The sequence below is a fragment of the Acomys minous genome (assembly GCF_964271855.1).
Source record: "Acomys minous genome assembly, chromosome: 19".
In the NCBI taxonomy this organism is placed as follows: domain Eukaryota; kingdom Metazoa; phylum Chordata; class Mammalia; order Rodentia; family Muridae; genus Acomys; species Acomys minous.
The window spans coordinates 58,185,422-58,213,117 of NC_140499.1; the positions used below are offsets into that span (position 1 = coordinate 58,185,422).

At 42.4% G+C, this 27,696-nt stretch overlaps 1 protein-coding gene across 6 annotated transcripts in view; it reads right to left on the minus strand.

Annotated features, from left to right (window-relative positions):
- The window catches only part of FHIP1A (FHF complex subunit HOOK interacting protein 1A), a 231,522-nt gene that overhangs the window by 123,894 nt on the left and 79,932 nt on the right, over window positions 1-27,696 (minus strand). For 4 of the 6 annotated variants that reach the window (XM_084768558.1, XM_084768554.1, XM_084768559.1 and 1 more), the window contains one exon: window positions 7,889-7,996. The exons of 1 other annotated variant lie outside the window; for it this stretch is intronic. In XM_084768558.1, the coding sequence (XP_084624684.1) occupies window positions 7,889-7,957 (69 nt within the window). In that variant the 5' untranslated portion in view covers window positions 7,958-7,996. Of the gene's footprint in view, window positions 1-22; window positions 174-7,888; window positions 7,997-27,696 lie in introns of those variants that run through there. One more of the 6 variants, XM_084768556.1, reaches the window with a different exon arrangement.

The following is a 27,696-nucleotide window of genomic DNA, read 5'->3' on the forward strand; positions in this document are numbered from 1 at the left end:
TCCCTTCCCACTTAGCAGTTACCGTATTGCCTGGCTTATAGTCCAGTTTGTCCCATTTCATGCTTTCTGGTTTAAATATGTGAGTTCCTTATTGCCGCAGAATGGATGGTGGGTTTCTCCAAGCACCCTGGATGCGCACACAATAGCACCTTGCTTCAGTGCCTTCCTCAAATCTGCATATAACAGAGAAAGTTTGTCTGCTGTATGTTCAAAGGCAGCAGTAAGCATGCCTGCATAAATCAAGCCTGGAGACTGAGACAGGGGTGCTCTAGCAGGCCGAAGCATAATTTATCTCCATTTACTTTTTGTCAGGACCACTACTCAGCCAGGCCCGAGGTCAGTTGTTCACATTAGCTTTTCCTGCAGTCCCCAAAAGGACCAGGTTCAAAAGCAGCTGCTGTATATGAACGAGGTATTTGCCTCTCAATGGCCTTGGGCTGGGCAGAAAAGTTCACGCCCAAAGCCACTGGCCTGGGCCTGCTGCTCAACATGCTATGAGAAACACCTGGCGGAACAGCGCTCCTGCCCGCTGTTTGCAGCTTCAGTGTTTACTCTATTTTCCGGCTAAGATTCAATGCCTTCCTGGCACCGAGTGGCAAGAGCTCAAGGTGGTAAGCAGTAAATCACAGCAGGCTTCAAAGGAGAGCCTTTTTCTGTTCTTGTTTTTCCAGCCGACAAACAGAATCCTAGTTTTTAAAGCTAGCAATCCTTCTGCATCTCAACATCTCAAGGTTGCTTCCAAACTTCATAGTGTGAACGGTACAAGCTTAATAAAAAGAAATATGGTTTATGATGAGCAAAAATTTCCTGTTACATAAGAACCTACATTCTAATTGTTTGGGCATTGGAGATTTTTTTTTTTCCCATCTCACGACACTTGTGCTGCAGGAAGAAATGCAACAATCACAGCAGCTGCTCATTTTCCAAGAGCACCGAGGTGGATAGAAAACCCCGGCTTTCAACAGACAGTTGTGTATTTGAATTGCTTGTCTCTGACATAGCTAATAAGACAGACAGAATACAATTAATTCCTTGTGCCACAAGGAGATTTCAAAAATCCATTTCAACCAGTGGCAAGTGCTCCTTGCGGAGTCTGTGCAACCCTAAGTGGGAAGTGTTGATTTGTTAGGAGCATCTGTCTAGGTTACCTTCTCTGCCCAACAGTGCCTCCATCCGGAGATGGAGCCTAATGGCTGCCCACCGAGGCATCCCATGAGCCTGCCTGCCGCTCACCCTTGCTGACTGGACGGCAGGGAAGCTGGTCCAGTCAAACTCCTCACCCAGACATTTAAATCAGATCAGAAAATGCCACCCATGCTTCTCTCCTTGCTTAGCGAAGGTCGGTTTAGCAATGTGGCCTCCAAGCCAGGGAGCTGCCACGGCTGTTCCTGCAGGGCTCTAGCTGGGCCTGAATTCCAGAGTCCTTCCCGTGTATTTCTCTTTCTACTGAATGCAGAGGTTCTGCAGTACTGAGTGACCCTTCAGAATATAAATGTAAGATAACCGTCGAAGCTCAGAGCCAGCCAGAAGCCTCCTTGGATCAAAAGGGATGAAGCCGGCCTGCCATTTGAAACTATTCCTATTTCTGTCAGCTATTTATTATAGTTTCTCAGATCAAAAACCAAATGGCCTTGAGTTTCTACATGCCAGATACTTAACACTTCCAAGGGCACTTCTAGCTGACCTCCTTGTCCCCAAACTCAAGGGCAAGCTGTTCATGTTAAGCTTCTCGGAATCCCATAGTGGTTCTCGACTTTCTGTTGTATCACAACAAAACTCCCAGTAAGCGCTACGTACATTAGCCGTGTATTACCCAGGCACTGCCATAGCCCCATATGCCTAAACTCACAGTCAGACTGGTGCCTGTACTCTTGTTTACTGTCCAGTATCACATGAATTTACACTCCAAGATGACAGGATGGCACTTGCTGGTGCCTCCTTTCAGAAATGGCCCAAGGAGACCTGCAAGACTCAGATCTCCGGAGAGATCTCTAGTTTACACCTGGAGTCCCCAATCAGAGACAGAATCCATTGTCAATGCAAATGCATAGGAATTTATTGAGACGACACAATGGGGTCTGCCAAGCTCTTTCGAGCTAGAGACTCCGAGGAGTAGAAGCATGGGCTTTTTATACCCTTTACAGAAGCAGAACTTAGCAGAGAAACTTGATTCGTTAATAGAACAGCATTGGGACTTTCTTGGGGAGGGGTAAGTACAATTTTGGGGTAGGGGAAATTTTTAAATACAAGCTGTAACACAAACTGGCTGTCCTTGAGTCAAGCTGGACTCTTCAAGGTTTCTCTTGTCCCTGCCACACACAAACAGTGATCTGAAATCGCTGTCTGTCCTTGGTTCAAACTGGACCCTACACAAGCTGGCTATCCTTGAGTCAAGCTGGACCCTCCAGAAATTTACATGCTTTGGCCCTTAATGGGAGTCCTTAAGGGGGAGGACTGCGTAGGCCGACTTTTCCCAGACTTTGGCCTTAATGGGGGTCCTTAAGGAGGAATGGCTGGTTCCTTCAAGAGCAAAGAAGACAGATTTTGTGAATGAGAACATTAAAAAAAAAGAGAGAGAGATACTAGGGCCTCTCTACTAAGTTTCAACTTTTTTTTCCCTCCCCAACACTTCTACCATGAATAATAAAAACACACATAAGATTAATTAATAGCATTTAAGGAGGAAAAAACATAATCAGAAAAACTGTATTGGAATCTAGTTGAGTAAAATACCCAAAAGAGATTGCTCTGGACTTAGCTGGCTCCGTGACAGGAAAGGTGCAGATCAAAAGTGCCACTTGTGTCAGCGACGTTTGCATGCTGCTTGTTATAACTACTGGAGGCGAAGGTGATCACTCAGCTGTAGTATGCTGAAGCCTGAATTCCACCCCCATGACCCACATTGAAAATCTGAGTGGAGTGCCATGCTACACTTGTAGTCCCAGCCCTATGCATGTGGAAAGCAGGCGAATCCTCAGGGCTCACTGGCTGGCCAGTCTAGCCTACTTGGTCAAAAGACACTGTCTCATCAAAAAAAAAAAAGATGTATAGACAGCATCTGATGAACAGTATCCAAGGTTGTCCATGGGCCTCTCCATGCACCTATATAAACATGCATGTGTACACACACACACACGCACATGCACATGCACACAGTAAGAAAGTCCTATTCATGTCAGGGGATAGCACTAAAAGGGAAGAGGTAAAGGTCAACAGACCCTGACAACTAGAGACTAACCAGTATGGGCAGGACTGTATCCGCTTTGTGCCCTTGACCCCCAGCCTTCCAGGACCCCTGCTGAGTGCTCAGTGACTATTTGCTGGGACAGTACATAGACAAAATGGCTTCCTCTAACAGCTTGGAGATTTTGCTTTTAACAAAGGATAAAAGAAATATCCTTCCCCTCAGAATCTCTGCTAAAGACAGCATCAATTCCACTTACTGGAAGCCCTCCTAAGATGACAGACGGAAGAGTGTAAACAGTAAGTGATCAAATGCTACCACGATCACAAGCAAACAAGCCTGTCACTTCCCCCGCTCTCCACACTGACGCATTACCTGGGATAAAGCTTTTAATGGGACAATGTAAGCCATCCCACAAGTTTGTCCAAGCATCTTCATTTGCTTCAAATGCCACCTCTTCCTACGCTGATGCTCTCCTCTCACCACACCAACCACAATTACATCATGTGTCACATCCATGTGGTACAAATGATGGACAGGCCCCTTAACCAAATGCATCACCATAGCAACGAAAGGAGTGCAGTTGCCGCTCTCTACCTGACACAGCCCAGTCAGTTATTTAATATGCCTATACTACAGTGGCACAGTATTCAATGAACGTGTTCACTAGCAGCAGAGTCAGGCCTGACCAAACTCTCAAGCACCATACAGAAAATTGATCACAAAACGAACACACCCTCCTTGAGGGTCACGTTACAGAGCACAGTGTGAAGGGATGGAGGAGAAACTCTTAGTTTTAAGCTTCTGGTTTACAATTACATGAGCTTGTGAGCTCCCAATTCTTATTTAAGGAGGGAGGGAGGGATACAGGCACTCGGGAGGGAAAAACACATTAACTGTTCATACACCTTTATCAAAAGTTACTGAAAATAGGATGATACTATGACACGGAAAGCCAGAGGATGAAATTCATTTTAAGTTAATCTTCTCTACCTTGGTTTGGGGTCTGGTTCTGGCTTATTTTCTGGGTTATTTCCCATTAGGAAAAAAGGAGACTCAGTGACTGAGGGAATACACGGTGACCAGCAGCCAGCTTTGACTATTCTCCTTTCAACTTAGTCACATCTCCACTGACTTCCACTGAGAGATTTCTCAAGAGAACCTCAGAATGGTTCCTGCCACTGCCTTGATAGAAGGAAAAAAAAATGTTTCTATCATCAGAACCAGAAAGAGATTAGGCTAAGTCCAGAGTGTCCAGTCACAGTGGAACATAGCTCAGAATGTTAAGGCCAATGCAACAAAACCTACCAGTTCTATCTTAAAGTACCTCATGAATTAGTCTGAGTTGGGTTCATCTTAGAGTAGGTCCTCGTGCCTGGTACCTACAGGGACCCAGAAACTGTCAGCATTGAAAGATGGAGCCAGCACTGGGGCCAGAATGAAAGCTTTTCCATCTGTGTTATAGGGTTGTTGTTGGTTTTTTTTTTTTCTGTTTTGTTTTTGTTTTTGTTTTCATGCCACCCAGTAGGAAAAAAAAAAAAAAAGAATAAAAGAGAGTGGTTCTCCAAACAATTCTCATCTATTTACACTAGGTCAAATAAAGTTTTTTTAAAAAAAAAGAATTTTTACTTGGTTACAATAACTGACATGGCCGACAAAGAAAGTCTCTAAGTCACTGACAAATTAAAAGGCATATGTAAGGTCTACAAAAGCTATTCTTACACAGCTTCCTGTGTTCTGCCCTCTGCATCCCGTGTGCCAATATGTAGATTAGCACAAGTTGGAACTATCAGGCTTTGATTATACTGTAGAGATGACTAAATAATTTATAAAATCTGTAGTTTCCAGACCAGTAGTCTATCACAGATATTAATTTTGTTACAGTAAACATAAGAAATCATATTAAAATTTCATGATATACAATTATTTTACTGTTAATACAGAAAAAGACATTTAAAAATATTAAGCATTTGCCAAAAATAACAGCTTCTCCCTTAAAACCCATCTACCCCAAGAAAAGCAACACAATACTTAAAATGAGATCTAGTGTGGCCTTTCCACAGCAAATGGCTCCTCTAAGTGAATAAATGATCACATAAAACTGCTAAACATTTACAAACACTTCACATAGCGCTATAATTTTATGTATATACCCACATAAAATAAGAGCATGTACCTCAGGGATCATTTACACAACTAAATGGCTTTCTGATTAGCATATAAAAAAGCTTAAGACAGATACCTTTCACATCTGACAGCACACACAGCGTGAGTTATGGCCATTGTTCTGTTTCTATAATTGAGTGAATGCCTTTAGACAACTGGGCAAAAACTCACCTCTTATTATCAGTCAGCTGGCATGCATATATATATTATCATGAGACCCATGGAGAATAGTAAGTTTTAGGAAAGTCCTCCATTGAAGATTTTGTTTTTTATAATTCTCTAACAACTTTGGTTGGTGTATAAAAGAAAGAATATAAAAATGATATATAAAAGCTTCTATGGCTTTAAAAGGTGTCCCTAAAGGCCAATATATTAAAGGCTTGGTCCCCAGGATAGGCAGTAAAACCTTTAAGAGGTAGGGTCTTACAAAAAGCCATAGGTCATTGGGAGCATGCCCTTCAGGGGAGACAGGGAGCTCTCCACCTCCAGCTTGGATTCCTGCCTCCAGATGCAAGCCATCAGCACCAGTCATCACTGATAGCCCCCACTTTTGCCCACCCAGCATCCAGTAGAAACCAGATGCCTGAAGCAATGGATCCACTGAACCTTGGCCTTGAATCTCTTGAACCAGAAATCAAAACAAACCTTTGATAAATGTTTTTCTCTGCATAAGTTACATTTATCATTTATTTCATCACAGAGACAGAAAGCTGACTAGCCAGAAGCAAAATAAACTGCCCTCTCCCAGATGGCAAGAGCGTCATGGGCACTGATCACAGCATTCCTTCTACTTTCTTGTAAATATGAGAGCAGGTGCTCTCTCATTTGCTGAAGAAATAAAAATTAGACTGCATTACATAAAGCTAAATAGTAGCACTGTACTTACAAATATTTGCCTTGGATTTTGTGTATATGTTACTTCTTTTCAAATATCAATAGCTGGACAGGCACACTATTACTTTTCACAGCAAAAAATATAAAGCTTCAAATTTGTTATTCCATGTGACTTATGGAACAGCCACCTGGATGATAAAAACTATTAAAAATGGTACAAGTCAAAAAAGATGGATCAGTGGGTACAACAGTGGAAAGAGAGAACCAACTCCCAGAAGTTGTACTCCGACCTCCACACACACTCACACGTGTGCGTTATACACACAAACATGCACACAACAATATTTTTTTCTAAATGGTACAAGACCATCAAAGAACTACTATGGAAAAGAATAGTGTCCCCAAAACAGACCTCCTCATACAAACTCATGACTGTCACAAAGTCATTAGCATAATACAACACGTAAAGAAGAACAAATTCAATAAATGTTGACGGAATAACTAGAAACATGAACCTTGACCACTACCACCCCATTCACAAAAACTAACTCGACAGGTAATACAAGTGAGAATATAAGGGATTAAACTACAAAGGTTTACTTCCTTCGTTGGTGGAAAACAAAGGAAAAATGATGATATGGGCAAAAAAAAGGCTTCTTGGGCAGTTTACAGAGCTAGACGATGACTAGCAAGTACGACACCAACATGGAAATGTTCACTGAAGATGGACTTAAGAAAAATGAAGAAGTAGGACTGGAGAGATGGTTCAGAGGTTAAGAGCACTGTCGGCTCTTTCAGAGGTCCTGAGTTCAATTCCCAGCAACCACATGGTAGTTCACAACTATCTATAATGAGATCTGGTGCCCTCTTCTGGCCTGCAGGAGTATGTGCAGGCAGAACACTATACTAAATAAATAAATAAATCTTCAGGGAAAAGAAAAAGAAAAAGAAAAATGAAGAAGCAAGTTCCAGACTGGAGTCAAGAGCTTCAAAACACAGGTGGCTGTGGTGGGTGGGGGTTCCTACTGCTTAGGAAATAAGGCCAGCAATAACTAGATGGCCTCTCCTGAAATTAAAACACTCTGGCACTGATGGAAACAGCTAATCAGGTGAAGGGACAGCTTACAGAACAGGAGGAAAAGCTTTGACAGCTGGCAGAAGATTCAGTTTCAGAATGAAGAGCGAAAAACAAGACAAAAACTAAACATGAAGTCAAATAGCATAATAGTCACTAAAGGAGCGACAGACAGTTCTCAAAAGATGAAATATAAATGGGCAACGAACATGAAAAATCGTTCGCCCTCACTAACTGGCAGCGGAAATTGGAAAATAAAACTGCACTGAGATTCCCTCTCACGCCAGTCAGAATGGCAAATGCTAGCAAGAGTGCCAACTGCAAAGAACTTTGATACACTGCTGATGAGATGGTCCACACGTTCATCCACTATGGAAATCAGTGTGGAGGTTTCTCAGAAAAACTAACCTTAGATCTACCAGTTGATCCAGCTACATCACCCCTAGGAATTTGCCCAAGGACTCAGAGTCAACCTACAGTAGAGATTCTTGCACAGCATTTTGTTTTGTTTTGTTTTGTTTTGTTTTGTTTTGTCATATTGTCAGCACTCTTCACAGTATGTCATGGAACCAACACAGATGCCCAACAACAGAGGAATGGATGGGGAAGAGTGAGATCTGGGTTCTTACCTGTTTCACCACTGGTTTGGTGATGTCACTGTCCGAAACGCTCACAACAGGTCTCAGCAAACTGAACATGCAGTGGGAGCTGCAGAAGGAGGGTCGGCCACCACAGAACTGAAATAAAAAGTAGATTCCATTTCACTGAAGAGGAATCAATCAAAGCTTTTGACTCATCAGGAGGAAATTCTCCACATTGATAACCATATGGCATCTTAACAGCCAAGCCCGCTGCTGGTGTGGTGTTAGACTGTTGGATAATTTAGGATGTCATGAGTGTTTAGATAGATCATAGATTTGTATCTGGCCCATCACTACGTCTACCGATCACTTTCTATGCCTCTTGTCTTGAATCTCTACCTGGAAGCAAGATTCTGATCTCAACGCAGTGTGTGCTGAGGACCACGGTGTATGGCATCAGGTTGCCTACTGCTGGTTACAAAGGCACAGAGCCCTCACAGTTTTCAAACCTGTCCACCTGCCATTTCGATTGTTTCTATTGCTCTATTTTGAGTTGTGCTCATGGGAACTCACTCTCAATCAACTAATACTTAACATGGAGAGATATACATCTGAGTTTATAGAGGGAAGTTAAACATTGTCTGTGTTTCTTAACAGATGCAAGCACAGCAGAAAGCCCTAATTACAAGCAAAGTCTCCACTGAAACTGTTGGTATGGACTTGGAGTTTCCAGTCTGTTGTGACGATATTCCCCCATTTCCAGAACATCTTCCACAAAGTCCACAGAGAAAGGCACAGCCACATCATCTACTGTTAAGCCTCCAAAAAGGGCTAACTGATGAGCCAATGGGACACTAAGGAACAAAGTAGTGTCCATGTGCACTAAGGGTGTACGAATGCAGAAACACAAATACCAATGACAAAACCCCATGCTTTACACCAAGCAGAGCTGTAGATTGGCACCTGTAATGAACAAGTCCAAAGGTACATTTTCCCCGAGTAATGTCACTTAAACAATCTAGTGGGATGCATTTTAAAAGGGTCTATCTATATGTAATCATTTTCTAGAAAGTATGAGTATCTGCTCTAATTTTTATATAAAGAAGCAAAAGACAACTGTTAAATCGCTATGCCATTGCCTTATTGTGACTGAAGAGTAATTGAATAAATAATGGTTATAAACTGTGATGTGTCTGGTAAAGGAGAACAGCGGGTAGCACTGGGAAGATAAATCCAATCAGCCTTTCACCACATTTAATGACTGTTTTATCTCTCCTCAGGAGGAACACTGTATTCACCTACTGGTAAGATGACAAAGCACTGCCAGCTCCCTGAAGCTACCTAAGCCACAGTAAGTCTAAGTGTGGACTAAACAGAAAAGGTCATTTCCATCTGCTGTGAGCGTTCCTTCCAGCTGTTGCTGCCAAGTGAAGGCTGCAGCATCAGGGAGGGGCACTGTGCTCTCCACAGCACACTGGGTGCACCTGCACCGCAGCATCTGTACACTGTTGACCAAAACCATCCAACTTGAAATTCAACTTGGCGTCTCACGAGGTTAGCATGCTATTTGGCACTTATGGGGTAGTCACTAACTGTTAAGTAAACAGAAGGATCAATAAACAGTACTTCAAGACCCCCAGCAAGGACTCTCAAGTCAAAATTCTCCTTTCACTCAATGCTACCATAGCTGAAATGCAGCCATGAACACCCACCACCTTAGAGTTCCCTACTGTTATAACTAGAACATTTTAAGGTATCAAATGTCTCATGAAAAGCTAAAACATTAAATCCTGAAAACTAAAATCCACTACCCAGTCGGAGGGCCCTTGGAAATGAGAGGAAGGTCGTGCACCCATCATCCTGTGAGCAGCAAGGCCCCTAGAACAGAGGAGGCCAGCATCAACGGGAGCTGCTTAGAGTGTGTATGAGAATTCTCCACATGATTTTAGCAGATCTACTACAGACCTAGAATCACCTCAAAATAAGGGAATGTTTCTATCGCTGACAAAGGCAGGAGCCGGGGCCACATGTGAAAAGAGAAAACTATAGAAGCCAACTGTATTTAGAAACATGGAACAGCAGAGGCCTGAGGAGAAAGAACAAACCTCAGCTTCCAGTTCCCAACCTCGTCAGGGATCAGTCAAGCTTTACAATGCTTCCCACTGTAAGGAAATTCTTGGGCCTCCCCAAAAACCCCTGACCTGCAAAGAAAGGTAAATCATTCTCTGGCCAATCCAGACCTTAATATTCCTGGCAGAGACAAACAACATACCAAAAATAAATCTTTTTAAAAAATGCATTTATACCTCCAAACACAAAAACGTTAGGAGTAAGCCTAAGTGTACAATACAACATGCTACGATACCTAGCGGTACAGTATACCACCACACAGCGTTGGGAAGTGCTTCCAGGGGCATGGAGTAATAACGGAGTGCCCTGGGTGCAGTCTACCTGCGTACCAGCCTTCCGTTGGCCACCATTACTCTTGCCCCAACCGCTATTTACGAGTTTGTCAGCTGAGAACGACAACAGAGGTAAATTTCACACTTCACACCAGAATGAGCTTGCAAATGCTGCCCTGGGTCTCCAAGGGCACAAGCCACATCTGCTAATGTATTTTGTACCATGCCTGGCTCAGTGCCCCATGAAGGTAAAGAGTTTAATAAATGCTCCCAGTGACAGCAACAGCTAGAGTCAGCTTTCTTCTCAGCTCATCTGCTTTCCTCAGGTAATGTTTATTAAGCATTCATCTGTACAAGGTTGGGCCTATGCTAATGATGCCTACATTCTTCCCAAATAATGCTAAATACGTGTACCGCCCTAAGAGAAGACTTCCCTAGAACTCCAGAGCAGAAAATGTTGTAAGCATGGCCTGCATTTGCCTGACGCTGGGAGCAGATATATCAAAAGGACTGGTCCTCCAAAGTCATGAATAATGTCTAGAGAGGGCCCATGGGGAGGGCATATAGAGGTCTACAAGCAGGTCTATAAGAGCAGACTGGTGGAAAAACAGACTTTTCCATCCTTTGAATTTCCCAGGCCAACCCATAGAGTCAGCTCTTACTTTGTTATAGTAACAAAAACAGAACAAAACAAAAAACAAAAACAAAAACAAAAACAAAAAAAACCAGTTCACTGTTGAGTTTCTGCTTCAGCCAAAGGCTCTAAATCAACGGCGTGCTGCAGATCACCTAGAGATAGCCTACAAGGCAGCACGTCCTTTCCCACCCAAGCTCCAGCCTGGGGCCAGGGCAACAGCAACCCGCTTTCAGTCCCCGTGCTCTGATGAGGAACCTAGATTGCCAGATCCTGGCAGAAGGCTAAGGCCTCCAAAGGAGGCACAAGGCTGGGCAAAGGCCAGACCTCAGTACACTTAATAGCAGTAGACTGTGCGTGAAAGCAGGCCCCAGGGTCACAGCCCCCGGCTTTGTCTTCCCCACATATTAAGTTTCTGAGAGGTTGTTTTTCCTTTGTAAATGCTGTATCTCTGAGTTATTCCAATAGTAAGTTTAAACTGAGTTATCAGAAGCACAGAGCCATGAAAAACCAGGAAATGCTGTTTGTTACACAGCCTCTACCTCCTCTTTCCACTTGGCCCTCCTATACCGCCTCCTCCAGGCTTCGTCTCAAAACAGTTCCTTCAGGTTTTATTTCTAGATTCTGTCTTCCTTTGACTCTTTCAGACTCAAAATACCTCAGGGAGAAAAAAAAAAAAAGAAAGAAAGAAAAAACTCTGAGTTCAATACTACTCCGTGTCCAAGATCTGCAAGAGCTATCTTCTGCTTAAATAATATATTATGGCCTCTCTGATGACTACGAGCCTGTACCTTGCTTTTCAGTTCCAGACGCCCTCTAGCTCCGTGAAGGCCTCTGGCTCTCAGAGGCAAGACTAGTTCTCAGTGCTCTCAGACTCCCGAGAGAGGAGCAGTAGAGCTTGCCTATGAGCCATTGGAGCCTTCAGAATCAATAAATATGAGGGCTGGTAGCACATCTGCCTAGAGTGCACAAAGTCCTTGGTTTCTCTTTTAGCCCCCAAAATCAACTGGTTAATCAATAGTCATAGGTGCCCTTTTGTTTATCAATACCATGGGCTTATTGAAAAGCTGGAAACCGTGCCACGCGCTTGTAGTCTCAGACACTTGAAAGGCTGCCTGGATTCAGGATCTACGGCCAGCCTAATCATCATCAAGTTTTAATAAATACATATTGTATGGAAGAAGGTAATAAACAGATAACCAGAGTTTAAAATATTAAATGTGGTGTTCTAACTGCTTAAAGTTCTCTTCTATAATAGCTGGTCTCTTTCTCACAGCAAACCTTCCCTTGACAGGGCACATGTAGCTGTCCCAGCATGAAGAAGAGCTGTGGGCACTGAAAGCTGCCCTGGGTGGGAGACCTCAGCTAGAATCATCCGGCTCTCACACGATGCTGTAGAAGTCTCAGTCCTGCCTTAAATGCTAATAAAATGTCACAACAGATTTCTCCTTTGGAAAGATGGGAAGATGTGCCTTCTGTCCTAAGAAGCAAAGTTGGCTTGTAAATAAGTTTTAAAAATGATTGTTTCAAACGTTTTCCCAACTGGTTTCACTGTTTCTACCTCTGAAATTCAGCACTCTTAGAGGGGTGTCTTTTGTTAGTTGGTGAAAACACTTCCCTGACAGAGGTCATGGAAAACTCACTAGAGCCTTGTGGTCCTGGTAAATATTGTATTAGACATCCTTCCTAAAACACACCACCCTCCCCCATCTACTCAAAGCCCAGGGCAATCCCTTCCTCCGCTTTCCACAGCCCCATTTGAATTCTACCTCCCAGACGCAGGTAGTGCCTGCCCTTAGTTCAAGAACATGATTTATTAATGTGAATGTGTAGACTTTGAAACCTGATCTTTAGCTTTTGGAGGAGACCATATGGCAAAACATCCTTAAAGAAAAGCCGTTGGCCAAGTCTTGGCAGACGGTCATTCTCTTGGGTGTAGCGTCATCTGTCCCACTTTGTCAGAAGAGTCTTTTCAGGCCTGACTCTTGGTTCTTTCCATATCGGACTCTAAGCCAGGGAAATTGGCTTGCAGATGGCCCAGAGCTCGGAAGATTATCAAATGGCTTCCCGTTTTTAGAAACCCCAAATTATTCAGTGCTAGTCACAGAGTACGAAAGGACAGTTTTATTTGTGGCCACTCAGTTTATTATCAATGCCCTTGAACAACATACAATTTTGTTGTCGGTCCACAGCACGCTGGGACAACTAACACACCCCATTGGGTGCACACCAGGCCGTGCTGGAGCAGGGTCATTTCCCTGTCTTAATACAGTCATTACACGGTTGGTGTCGGCCCCACGTTTTTCAATACAGTTAAAGAATTTAAAGGGCTGCTACACTGAAACATTTGTTTTACTACATTAACTTCACATTTTCGTCCTAAAATTGGACCAGGCCTGTTCTGTCACTCTGCACTTGCCCCTTATTTGTCTTTGAAGAAACAAGTGAAAGTTGTAACTTTACTAAAATCTTAGACAATGGGAAAAAGGCTGAGTTCTTCTGACACACTTATCCAACCCAGCTTCCATTTAGCAGAGTGCTTCCCCGCGAGTGTCCCTGGTCCCCAGTTCTAACTACTTTTACTGTGGTGATGCTAGACACAGGGGGCCTCTGGGCTCAGACACCTACGTTCTCAGATCCCAAATCAATTCTGCTCTTGGCCTCCATATTTATAAATTAAAATTCTACTCAGATTTGCTTTCAGTGTAAAACAGGAAGGTCTCCTGAGTGTGTGAATCTCAGATTTAAAGGACATAAAAGTAACTGTGTACTATGCTCTTTTTTTCTTTTTCTTTTTCTTTTCTTTCCTTTCCTTTCCTTTTATTTTTTCTTTCTTGATTTTGGTTTTGGCTTTGTTTTGTTTTTGAGACAGTGTCTCTCTGTGTAGCCCTGGCTATCCTGGGACTTGGCTCTGCAGATCGGGCTGGCCTCAAACTCAGAGATCTGTCTGACTCTGCCTCTTGAGTACAGGAATTAAAGGCATACATCACCATTGCCCAGCCTTTTCTTTTTGTTTTTGTTTTTTTAAAGGTTCACAGTAATCTTCATCTAGCTTCTTTGTCTTTTTAAAATTAATTAGGTTATTCACTTTACATCCCACTCATAGTCCCCTCCCTCCTCCCTTTTTTGTTCCTCCTTCCCTCTTCCCCCTCCTTCCCTCAGAAAAGAGCAGCCCCCCCCCCCCCCGCAACCCACCCCAGCACATCAAGTCACACAGGCTGAGCGCATCGGCTTCCTCAGTGGCCTGGCCACACAGCCTTGCCAAGAGAAAGTGACCGAAAAGCATACAACAGAGTCCTTGCCAGAGACAGCTCCTGCTCCCCTTCCTAGGGGATCCCCATGAAGGCTGAGCTGCCCGTCGTGTACATCCGTGTAGGGGGCCTAGGTCTAGTCCACGCATGGTCTCTGGTTGGTGCTTTAGTCTCCATGTGCCCATCCGGGCCCTGGTTAGTTGGCTCTGCTGGTCTTCTTGTGGGGCTCCTGTTCCCTCCAGGCCCTTCTATCCTTCCCCCAACTGTTTCACAAGACACCCTAACTTCCCCCATTGGCCGTGAGTCTCAGCATCTGTTCTGATCCCTTGCTATGCTAGGCTTGCCCAGCTTTTTTAGGGTTATATTTCATCAACCATGAGTATCCCAGACAGGTAACTAGTGATATCAAGTGAGCCTCACCAACCTCCAAGTCCAACTATTTAAAAACGATTCCACTCAATCTAGTAAGCATCCTCAGATATTTTTACAACATATATCAAGTATGCATCTCTCTGAAAAAGATAATCTCTCCACTCACTTACCCAGAAGCATTTATTGGAAACAAACTTCAGTATTTAAACTGATCACTGGCCATTTCCAGGTTGAGGTTATTTTTCCTATGGCCATGAGTTAAATTGAACATAAGTGGGCTCTTCGGCATGGACCACAGGGGTTCATTAAGCATACTAAGTATTAAAGTGAACCTTCTAAGGAATATCACAGCACTGCCCTCACATATCCTCTCAGATACGTCCTCTAATTAATCAGGGTGTTAGAAGCTACAGGTGACAGGACCCCAACTCACAGTCACATAAACAAAGCAGGAAGAACTTCAGTTCATCTAGACAGAAGGACAGCGAGGTGGCTCACCGCACGAAGATAACTGGTCTTGGGATTGTGATGCCCCGAATTCATTTGCTCTTACACATCTGCAACATACCCTCTACTTATCATGGCTTTTTTGCCTACAGGTGCTTTTTTTTTTTCCTCCCACACCATAGGAAGCCTTCCCCTCGGTGACCTCAGAAATAAGTGATCGTTTGGCCTTCATTTCCATCCGAAGACCATAAGCATTTCAAGCACTATCTCATTAAAAAAAAAATTCCCAAGAATGGCTCTCATAACTCTACCACACCTTCCCTGAAGACATGGCTGCAGCCTGGAAAATAGAGCCCCTGACTAGCGGGGCTTAAATCACATGCTATTCTCATGGCTAAGAATAAGAGGAAAGAAATAGGTTATAGATGAGCACAATTATTTTCTCCTCCAAAGCCATGTGAAATGGGAAAGAAGCCCCCAGCGAAAAGGGGACTAAGTGACAATGAGAGCGAAACTCTCCGAACCGCCACAATCATCCGCAACTCGAGATTGCCACCGACCTTTCCACGCCGAGGTGGCAAGGCCATCTATTCAGGTGTGACTGCTAGACTTTATACAATTTTTCAGAAGGGCAAGGCAACCTGCCCCTCGCAGTGAGTGCCCATTGTGAAGTAAATGAATACATTCCTGAACAACAGTACCATATGGACGCACTGTGGATGCTCACAAACATATCCTTAGTTTCGCTACTGCTCAGCTCTTATCAAAAGCTTAAAGGAAAGTGCACTGCATGAAAGATCCATCACTGTAAAAATGGCTGCCATTCTACCGCCAAGCTTGTCCTTGGCTTCCTGTTAACAAGCTTTGGTTTTGTCCTAGCTTTCTTACTGTTACCATGATAAAAACAAGGCTGAAAGCAACATGGGGTGGGGGGTAAAAAGTGTCTATATCCTGACCCCAGTCCATCGCTGAGGAAAGCCGAGGCAGGAACTCAAGCAGGAAAGGCATCTGAAGGCAAGAAGTAAAGCAGAGGCCATGGAGGACCGCTGCTTACTGGCTGGCTCTCCAGACTCATGTTCAGCTACCTTTCTCGTAGCCACCAGGACCAGCCGTTCAGTGGTGGCAGGTGCCTGAACTCTCCCACATCAAGCATTCATTAAGAAAATAATCTCACAGCTTTGCCTACAGACCAATCTGATGAAGGCATTTTTTCAGTTGAGGTCCCCTCTTCCCATGTGAATCCGTCTGTGACAAGATAACAAACAAAAAACAAAAAACAAAACAACAACAACAACAGAAAAAAACCCTAACCAGGACAGGCTTTATCAAGGAACTCATCCTGCCTCAAATGACTCAAGTCTGACTCTACTCTCAGGATTAAAGGCCAATGGGCCCTTGTTGGGACAGGTTAAGAGTGACAATAAAACGTGGCATCTGCAGAGGGGGTTTCTGGGGAAAGCTTTTAAGTTCCAAAGAATGGATAGACCTGGTTCTACTCCTGAACATACAGCAGCCACTTTGCAGTTCAGCCAGGGACCAGCCTAAGAGAACCGTGTGGAAGCCAGGAGGAAGGAGAAGATGCTTCCTTATGACAGTGGAGCCAGGCAGTCCTAAAATCTAGCATAGACGTTCCTGTTGCGAGACACAGTGTCCTTTAAGTTAATGAGTTGGGGATGGAGTGCTCGGATTTTGTGATGGCAGATGTGGCAAAAATCTATGCCCAGAATTGGCCACAGTGGATGGTTCATCATGGGATTAAAGAGCCGATTCCTCAACGGTGCTGTAAAAAATCTGTAAAAGTTACATTCATTTCAACATAGGGAGTTGTTTTGTGCCTGAGACCCTGGCTATCGGTATTGATATCATCTTTCTGACATAAAATATACATTTCATAGCTTACAGTTTCGTGTCTTTTAACAGACTGGTAACTTTAATGTAGATTACAAAGCCTTTAGCACAACATGAGTGCAGAATCTTTGTAAAGTTCCTACAGGTTTCAGAGCGGCTTATGGCTAGATCATCCACAAACAATTAAAAAGCAATTTTTGTTAGCACGTCTTCAGGAAGTTTTTCTAAAGGATTAAACTTTGCTTGCCGAGAAACTTCTTTTTGTTTTGTTTTGATTTGGTTTGGTTTTTCAAGGCAGGGTTTCTCTGTGTAATAGCCTTAGCTGTCCTGGATTTGCTTTGCAGACTAGGCTGGCCTTGAACTCATAGAGATCTGACTAACTTCTTTTTGCTCTCCTATTCAATTGGTTTATATACACTTAGCCAAACTGTTAACTTATACTATTATTAAGTAATTTTTGCACAGATACACACAAAGCTCACTGCTATGAGTATTAGGCCCAACTAGAGAAGCTCTGGAAAGGTCCACTTCTTCAGGCAGGTGGTTGACATCCCAGCACGCTGTGGGCAACGTTCTTGAGAAAACAGAGCTGCATTGATTGTGAAACTCAGTTATTTGAGTTCCCATGCTGCCTCTGTTGGGTAAATGTAGTTCTCATTCCTCATCAAAGAGGCTGTTTTTATAGCAGCAGGTGGAGGTCATTACAGAAAGACACATTGGACAAAAGGCAGAGAACAACTGACCACAGCTTTGCCGCACACCCATTAGTTCATCGACATACAACCCCTAGACCTAAGATTCAAGGGACATTGTGGGAAAGGGCTGTGGGAATATTTTAAGAGCCAGAGGACCACGGCATCTGCCGCAAGGATAGTGTCTCCTATATATGACAGGGAAGCAGTATCTGTGAAACTACAATACAGATGCCTAAACAATATCTGTATGTAACATGGTAACACCAACCGACACATCAACATAGGGAAAACCCGCAAGGCCCCACCCTGACTAAGTGCTATGGCAATGGATGATTGATGGGTGAGGAGGGAGCAGTCTTCTCCAGGGATGAACCCCTGAGGAGTGATCCTGATCTCAAGTGGCCAGTCTTAAACAAATATACACATGAGCAACACAAAGTAAACTCAGCAAGGCTGTGTTTATAGACTCATATGAGTGTGCATGCGTGTAGCAATCAAAGGCCATGGATTTGAGAAGGAGGCAGGGGACGCAGGAGTTGGAGAGAGAGGGAGAAATGATGCAAATTAGTAACCATACGTGAAATTCTCAGTAAGCAAATGAAAATTTTCCATTTCTATTAGTTTTTTAATTAAAACACAATTATATTATTGCAGCCTTTCCTTTCCTCCCTCCAACTCCTTCTGTGCACCTCCCCTCACTTTATCTCAAATTCATGGCCTCTTTTTCTTTAAGTGTGTGTGTGTGTGTGTGTGTGTGTGTGTGTGTGTGTGTGTACATCTATTCCTAAATATATAAATGTCCGTTCAGTCTTCATTGTGTATGACTGACCATTTTATATTGGGGGTTCTTCCCTGAGAAAGACTATTTCTCCCACTACCAGTCATTTCTTAGTTGCCTGTTGTTTTCTCTAGGATTGGTCCTGGAGATGATCTCCCGCATGGATATTAATATGTCTATTGCTATATAGTCATTGATCAGATCATGTTAGGCTGTCATGTCATTGACACTTCATGGCATGTCTAGGAGACACAGTCTCACAGCTGACTTCCTGTTCCTCTGGCTCTTCACATTTGTCCAGCCCCTCTACCATGATTTCCCTGAGCCTTCAGTACTAGGGTTGTTATAGGTGCCCCAGCTGAGGCTGAACACATGATGACTTGCTCACTGTAGTGTGATCAGTTATGCTTTTCTATAACGCTCGCCATCTCTTGCAAACAGATTCATTTTTGATAAGACATGAGAGCTATGCTTATCTGTAAGTATGGTGATAAATATTTAGAATAGAGTCAGGAATTATTCTTACTGAATAAAGTGGTGAAGGTAGACTGTCCTCTTGGATCCATGGCCCCAGGTAGTTGGCTAGCTTTCTAGTACCAGGAGTGATTTCTCTCTTGTTGAATGGGCCTTAAGTCTGAGTAGACAGCATTGGTTGGTTACTGCTGAGACATGCATATGGCTATCACAACCTCAGCATTAGCTTGCCATGCTGGTTGTTGTTTTCAGTTCATAAGCATGATAGCCAGGTAGGGCTGTTGGTGGATCCCCCTGGAAGCTTGCATGGCACCTTCTAGTACCATGAAAGCTAGTTATCATGGAGGAGGCTTTCAGGTCAAACCGAGTTCAGGTCCTCTAGGTCCTGGGTCTGAGGCTCATGGTGTCGTCAGTGATACAGACTTTTCTTCGACCTCTGCGAGGCAACCAAGGGCAGCAGCAGCAATAGCCTATAATATCTGGGACTCCCCTGACCAATAATGCACAAGGGAGCTTCTCATGCCTGGAATTGGGATTTTTGTTACATAGTCTATGGTTCCTGAGGGTTGTATTATCAGCCCAGACAGGAAAGGCATGTACGGAAATGTCTATGTTAGCAAATATATGATTTGTAAATGCCCACCCCCATTTGATTGGTTGTCTTCTCACTTTGATATCTCTTGATGCACTGTGGTGGATTGACTAAGAACAGCCCTCATTGGCTCATATATTTGAATGCTTGGTCACCAGAGAGTGGCACTATTAGGAGGTGTGGCCTTGTTGGAGGAAATGTGTCACTAGGACTAGTGGACTAAACCTCTGAGTGTAAGAATGCCCCCAATTTAATGCTTTCTTTTATAAGAGTGGTCATGGACATGGTGTCTCTTTAGCAATAGAACACTGACTAAGACATACACACTAAAGGTTTTGTTTTGTTTAGAAATATAAAAAAAAAATTATTGCCCAATTTTGTCTCTCCATGTTAAAAAATCTAGATACAATGTACATTGTACACAAAACACACTCATTGGTTACTTTTTTATAGTACACTTATATGCCCTCATCTCTACATACTTTTCCATGCTGTCAGACATACAGGCTAGAGGTGTAACTCAATTCAGAGTGCTTGCCTAATGGACAAAAAGCTGTAAATTCCACTGGCAGCACTTTGTAAACTGGGCATTGTGGTGCATGCCTATCATCCCAGAATCTGGAAGATGGAAATATGAGAACTGTAAGCCCAAAGTCACCCTCAATTACGTAGGAGTTTGAGACCAGCCTGGGTTTCATGAACTCTACCTCAAAAGTGCCTGCTCTCCTAGAAAAAAATTCCAGACATATACAGATCTTCACATTTTTAGTCACAGATGTACTGAGTGCTAAAAATACTAAAATCATTTAAAATTAATAGTTGCTTATACAGTGGTCATTTAAAAGATTTTATGGAGGGGCCGGAGGGTGGGTCAGTGGTCAAGACAGCTGGCTATGGGGCTGCAAAGATGACTCAGCAGTTAGCAGCACTGGCTACTCTCCCAGAGGACCCAGGGTCCAATTGTTAACACCCACATGGCAGCTCACAAGACTATGTAATTCCAACTCAACAGGTTCCAACACCTCTTCACTCTTCTTTTTTTCCCCTAACTTGATTTGTTGTATTGAAAATATATTTTTTGCTTTCATATAATATATTCTAATCATGATTTCTCCTCCCTCACTATCTCTGATACACTAAGTTTTTAACTATTATGAATTCCAACTTTCCTCTGTTTCTATGAATGGATCATAATGCACTATTTCTTTATGTGCATTTTTTTCTTGAGAGCTATCTTAGTATCCAAAATAAATAAAGAGTTCTTAAAATTCAACAACAACAAAATTGATCCAATTCAGCCAGGCAAGATGGCACACAACTGTAATCCCAGCACTCAAGGAGTCAGAGGCAGGCAGATGTCCCTGAGTTCAAGGCCAGCCTAGTAAAGCAAGTCCAGGACAACCAAGGATACACAAAGAAACCCTGTCTCAAAAAACAAAATTATCCAATTCAAAAATGAGCAAAGAACTCAATAGAATTTTCTTTAAAGTAGACAGTCAAATAACCAATGAATATATGTAATCTACATGATTGATTAACACCACAACACAAATGGAAAACACAATGAGAAACCATTCCACACTAACAGAAAGACTATCATAAAAGAACAACAATTTAAAATGTAAGCCTGTAACGACTGTTGGTAAGGATACAGAAAAATGAAGCCATCATATATGATTAGTAGAAATATATCATGGTATAGCTACCGTGAAGAGTTTGGTGGTTTCTTAACAAGCTAATGAAATTGCCATGTTCTCTAGTTACAAATAAATAAGTAATCCCAGCTATACACAGTTATCCAAACATGAACGCTCACAGAATCACAACTCATGGTAACCAAAAGGCAGAAATATCCCAAAGTTATTTCATCAACAGATAAACAGATTGTGATATGTGTATACAGTAAAATATTATTCAACCATAAACAAGAATAAAATAATGAGTGAACTTCTAAATAAGCTTCAAAACATGATGATGACTAAAAGAAGCACACACATGGTCATTTATTGAGTATTTTATAGGAAACATCCAAAACAGACCATTATAATCACAGGGAGAGCAGACTGGGGGAAGACTGAAAGGAGAATAGCCATTCAATGCATACAGAAGGTTCTTGAGGGGTTAATAGGAAGTCTGAAGTTAGAAAGGCAGTGGTTGCCCATTCAATGCCACTGCGTTTGCCATTTGAAGTAGCTAACTGTATACCATGTGAGTGCCTACCTGTGGCTATAAGGAAGAGCATTGATGTCACTGAAGCTATATCTCTAAATGAGCCCTAAACGCCAGAGCTTCAGATACCCTCAGTGCCACACGTTCAGGTAGGTTCACTTCTCCTAAAGTTCACTCTCCCTGTCCTTGGCTTGGACTTGGGGACATTAACGGTAGCTTCTTGCAGCGACTGGAGCATCACTCTGATCCCCGCTGCCAGACAATCACAGGCATGAACTTCTCCCAGGCCTCAACTCCTAAAAGGCTTCCTTGATGACTACTATGCGAAAGGCTCTGCGCGGCATGTAAACGGTCACGTCACAGGTTTCCTTGGAAGCTGTTCTGCTCGCTCACTTTGCTCCAACCTCTAGATTAAGCATCAAGGCCTTGGACCTGTCACCTTCAAGAGCTGAGCAGCTGACCTTTCTGGGAAAACGCACACGGGACACCCAGCCAACTGTGCCGCAGATGGCCTGAGTTAGAAAAGAGTGGAGTCAGGGTGCTGCCTTTCTTCTCCTGTATTTGAACTGAGAAGAAAAGAGGAAACACAAAGAATCAGCACACTAATTTGGGCAGCTGCAGCCGACTGGAGGAAAGCTTCGATGCTGGGCGCCGAGGCTTGTCAGGTGCCTCCGGTTTAGTGGGGCTCGGGCCCCCCAGGATCCTGGCTCTCAGAGCCATGTGCAGCTCCAGTTTCTGCATCATGGATGCTGACATACAAGTTTATGTCCACAGCACATCCAGGTACAGGAAACCGACTGACCCTATCACAGCATCTTCTCAAGGAAACAGGTACAAGGTGAAATAGAAATGATGAGGAAATAAAAATGATTGTCATGTTACAGATCTGAACTGAGAGAGAAAGACCTCTTTGCAGGTTTAACAGCAGTAGCCCTCTGTGCAATGCTAAGGATGCCCTGCCATCGAGGTAACGATCTTTCGAATAAATTCTGTAAGTTTCCTTATAAAATGCTGCATCAAATTTCCTTCAATGATTACAGTGCTTATCAAAACCTTAATCTGAAACTATCTCCTGTCTATATCTTTCTCTCTTTTTTTTTTTTTGGCATCTATTTTTATTTAATTGTTTAAGATTTTATTACTCTATATATGTATGTGTCTTGCCTGCATGTATGCTTATGTACCACATGCATGCTTGCTGCCCACAGAGGTCAAATAAAAGCATTGGATCCCCTGGGACTAGGGTGACAGATGGTTGTAAGCTGCCATGTTGTGCTGGGAATCAAAGCTGGGCTCTCTGCAAGAACAAAGTGTTTCTAACCACTGAGCCAACTCACCTGTCTCTCTGAAACCACGGGAGCTAACACTGCTTGTCAGAGCTAACCTCTGATGTAATTATTCTCTCCTTTTACGACAGAATTCTATCATTTTAATAGTGGTTCATTTAAATGGGTGTTTTACTGTTGGCCTAAGTCCAACATATAAACAAGCACAGTTGAGACCAGAAAAAAAAAAAAAAAAGACTAAGTAACTTTTTCTTCCTTTTTTACTTTGCAGCCTTCCTCTCCCTTAAAGGCCCAATGTCCACAATTTTTTATGAGTAGAAACAGTTCTCTAATTGCACTCTGGGAAAATGCATGAGCGTGTTAATGCACCAAAAGCATATGATAAGGTTAAACAACACAGTTCCAAAACCACATAGGTCAAAGAAGAAACCTCAAAAGAAAAATTTAAAGATTCTGAACTAAAAAAAAAAACAAAACAAAAAAAACCTACAAGGTACAGGAGTAGTGCTTTGGATAAAATTACAGCATTGAATAGGAAGGAGATAACCTAAAACTGATGATAACATAAGCAGAAGGGGGGAAATAATTTTTTTAAAAACCTCAACAGAAATTCATGAAACTGAAAATCAGAAAACAATAGAGAACGTCAACTAAGCCAGCTGCTGCCTTTTGGCATAATCAATAAAATTGATAATTCTTAGTTCAGCCACATTAACTAAGACAAAGAGATAAAGAACACAAATTATCAATAACAGAAATGAAGGTTGGGCCATCACTTCTGATCCCTCAAACCCTGAGAAAATAATCAAGGAATGTTATTATCAATTTTATATCTGTAGACTTAATAGCCTGAGTGAAATGAACACAGCCCTTGTAACAAATTCTACAAAAACTCACATAAGGAAAAAAAGATGATCCAAGTAAAGAAACGCAATGTCCAGCAACCTTGCATATCAGCAAGGAGCAATTATAGGCAGGTTCACTGGTAAAGTCTACAGACACTGGAGGAAGAAGTCACGCCAATTCTCTGTAATCTCTCCCAGAAGACAGCAGAGAGAATGCTTCTAATCTTCTATGAGGTCAGCATTACCAAACAAAGACAGAAAACTACGTACAAGTATCTTTTTTACAAACAAAAATAGAAAAAAATCCTCAAGAAAATACTAGTAAACAGAATCCAACAGTGTGGACAAAAACATGTGGATCTGTAAAGGCACAAGCTACTTGGAAGTCTAAGGCAAGAGGGTGCTGTTACCCCAAGTTGTGAGCCCTGCTTAGGCTTGAAAGAAAGAAGGAAAGAAGGAAGGAAGGAAGACAGACAGAAAGAAAAAAAAGATGGATGTGGTCTAAAGGGATAAGAAATTTATCTGGAAGCCAGGCATGGCGGTACACACCTTTACTCCTCCCCAAGTGCAGACTATGGAGGCAGCATAAAGCAAATCTCTGAGTTCGAGGCCAGCCTGCTCTATGGAGTGTGCTCCAGGACAGCCAGACATCACAGAAAAACCTTGTCTCAACCCGCTACTCCCCCAAAAATAAAAGAAAGAATACATTTATTAGGGCTTGGAAGGGACGGAGCTGGGGTCCTGTTATGTCATCATGTACTATTTAATAGCACTGCCCAGTTATTTAGCTTTATAACTGACGACGATTGTCTGCCCAGATAGCATTAAATCACGTGAGGAAAAAAACACGCTATTTGCACATCAAATTCTTTCGCTGTCTCCGTTTAAGAAGCAGTAATTTAATACCGATGTCCTGGGTAACTAGAAAGCTGAGAGTTACTGAAATCTAAGTAAAAGGTTTAATCTTGGGTTGGGTTCACATCCTCCTTGGTGTTAATGATGACAGACTGCAGGTCTAAGCCTAAGCAAACACCTCAGTAAAGTAGCTCAATAACAGAAGGTCCCAGGAGAGCGGCTTTCAGGATGCAGGCCGTGCCAGCAATGGCAGGACACTGCTTCTCTACATCCCAAGTGAGCACTGGGCAGCACTGTGGTCCTGTACTTTTGCAGAGCATATATTTATTTGCTACAGTGTTCTGACAGACTGTTCCATCAATTTGCTTGAATAAAGGAGGAAAAAAATAGATAGACCAAAAAATTTCATTACCTGTGGGCTTTGTCAAAATTCACAGCAATTAATCAAATTCCTTCTGCTGGTGTAGAAAACCAGCTAAACAAAAAGGGCTGCATCAAAGATCAATGGAGTATTTGTTTCTCCCTTCAGGAAAATTGACTAGTAAGGGCTGGAGGTGTAAGCCTAGAGCACTTGCTCAGCAAGTGTGAGGCCAGAGGTCTGACTGCCAGCACCAAAATACACAAAACAGAACAGAACATTAACTGACAGCGCTGTTCACAGTTTTTGTGGGTGCTTAAAAACAACTTTCAAAGAAAGGAGCTTCATTTATTTGCAGGCAGAGTCAATGGCCAAACTCTGCCAAGACAGGGTGAGCAAGTCCTCAATAGTTCCTGCCTCACAAATATATCTGTCAGATACACGGGGCCTGAAGGCTGAAGATGATGCTCCAACTTTATAGAGAGTTTTGGGTGTTCAGGCAGCGAACTCTGTCATTTTTTTCACTTTGGAAGCTATCAACCTACACTTCCTGTTTACTCAGGTAATTAATTTTATTCCTTCTCAAATCTCTGATGGGATTGAAGACCAGGTAGCTTAGTCTTACAATTAAGCCTAGTTGTTTAGGGGTTAAGATGTTTTTAGGTCTAGATAGATGTTTTAAGTTGACAGAGATGAGATATGATAGATATTGATTTACATTCAGAATTTTAGACTCACCAAGATAGGAAAGATGTTTTCTTCAAGGTTGCCAAATACAAATAGCCAAAACACTATGAAAATAACATTAATATAATCTCTGATTGTTTCATGGTTCTTCTTGCTGTGTGTCGTTTATTTTATTTATGTGTAATAATATAAATGTATATGTAAAAACATAAAAAGTATTAAAAAATAAATTCAGGCCTGGAAAAATGGCTCAGAGGATGAAAACCTGTCCCCAGAACCTACATGGCTAGTCATAACCATATGTAACTCCAGCTCCAAGAGATCTGATATCCTCATCTGGCCTCTGCGGGTACCAGGCATGTATGTGCTGCACAGACATACATGCAGGAACATCCATACACATAAAATAAAATTTAAAAAAGAAATCTTAAGAAAAAAAACACAAATAAACCCACAATATGTTTTCAGCATAATTATATTATTTTACATGTATGCAAGTGCATAGTAACACAGGTACACTTGGCTATAAAACACACACAAAATATACAGGACACTTAGAATGCAAAGCTTTAGTAACTGCCTTTGGTGTCTTAGGCAAAGCCACTTCATTTGGAAATGTTCTTTATACCAAAATAGCAAAGACAGACTTCTTACAAGTGTTAAAGCCTCGATATTCATGTTTACGGCCCAAAGGAGGGAAAGCCCCGCCCCCGTGACAGGGCATGAATTTGGATGTTTAAATTGCTTCTGTCACTGAGGTTTAAATCCTATGTACTTTGCTTCCCACACCAAATCTAAGGCCCACAGGGACCTTCACTTCTATGCTCTTCATAGTTACAAATCCATATTTGCATAGTGAAAACCTGACTCCAACTTGCTGTCATTTCCGCCCATATCACTGAGATCCTGAGGGCTAAGACGACGTTGCTTCCCAGTGCCACGGCAATCTGCCAGCTACAAAAGCCCTTAAATATAAGCTGTATCCATGATGGACAATCTACTGAAAAATATGCAATGTCTCCTGTGATTTTAGTCATCTTATGACTAACAATACATCATAGAAATAGGCTTAGATTTGGAAATGTCTGAATATACTGCCTTGAATGCCTTGATAATACCATAAGCAAGATTAAGTCCTTAACTCCAAGGCCACAATAAACAATAAAATAAGTAATAACAGATAAGGCTCCAGTCGTAGTTACAACAGCTTACATACTCTACATGTAAACTAGCTACTCCTCGCTCACAAGCACATGCCCTATGAGAGAATATACCATTATTTCCCAGTTTATAGTTGAGGAAACTGACACACAGAGGGTAAATAACTTACTCCAACTGACAAAAGAAGGAACGAGGATTTAACCCAAGCAGACCATCTCCCAAGTGAGCCTTGATTTTGCAGCATTGTATATGACACTTAAATACTTTAATTTTTGTTTAAGGTGGAAGATTTTTACTTGAGTGAAATAAATGACTTCAGTCCAATTCAAGAGGTGGGGACACATATTTTTCTATGTCTAGCAACTTAATAACAAATATAAATTAGCAGGCTCTACCCAATTACTCAGCAGTTGTTTTATTTAGTCGCTGTCAAATCAAAAATGGTCTTCTGGAGGCCTAGAAAAAGTAAAAACTGGCCACCAGGTTCCCGTTGTTACTAATTAAAATGTTCTATGTGGTCCTTTCCCTTCTCTGTATAAATTTTTAAATTTCTCCATGTCCTCTGGCCATTTTCTACCCTGGCAAATACAAGTCATTAAAACTGCCTCTCATAATGGCCTCATAGTGACCATAATGTCCCTTCTGCCACCTGAAATAGCACAAAGTCTATAAACAGAAGCAGGAGCTGCTCTAATGAGTTCCAATCAATCAAAATGAAGAAAATGGAAGTCTGGGAAAAAATGGAAGCGAAGGCGGAGTCACTTTCTATGTAACATGCACAGGACACTGGCCATCAGTAATTCTTCTTACTTTATGAAGGACAGTAAAGGAAAGCACAGATGCAGAGCCAGCCGCTGTGGTGGTCCAAGGGCCAGGCTTGTACTGAGCGCACGTGGTCTGGAAGAGAAGTGAGGTCACTTAGGCAAGCCACAGGATGGAGCTCTGTGCAGAGAAGGAAGTGCCGCTCAGAACCTACACTGACGGAAGACCTGCCAGGGCCGT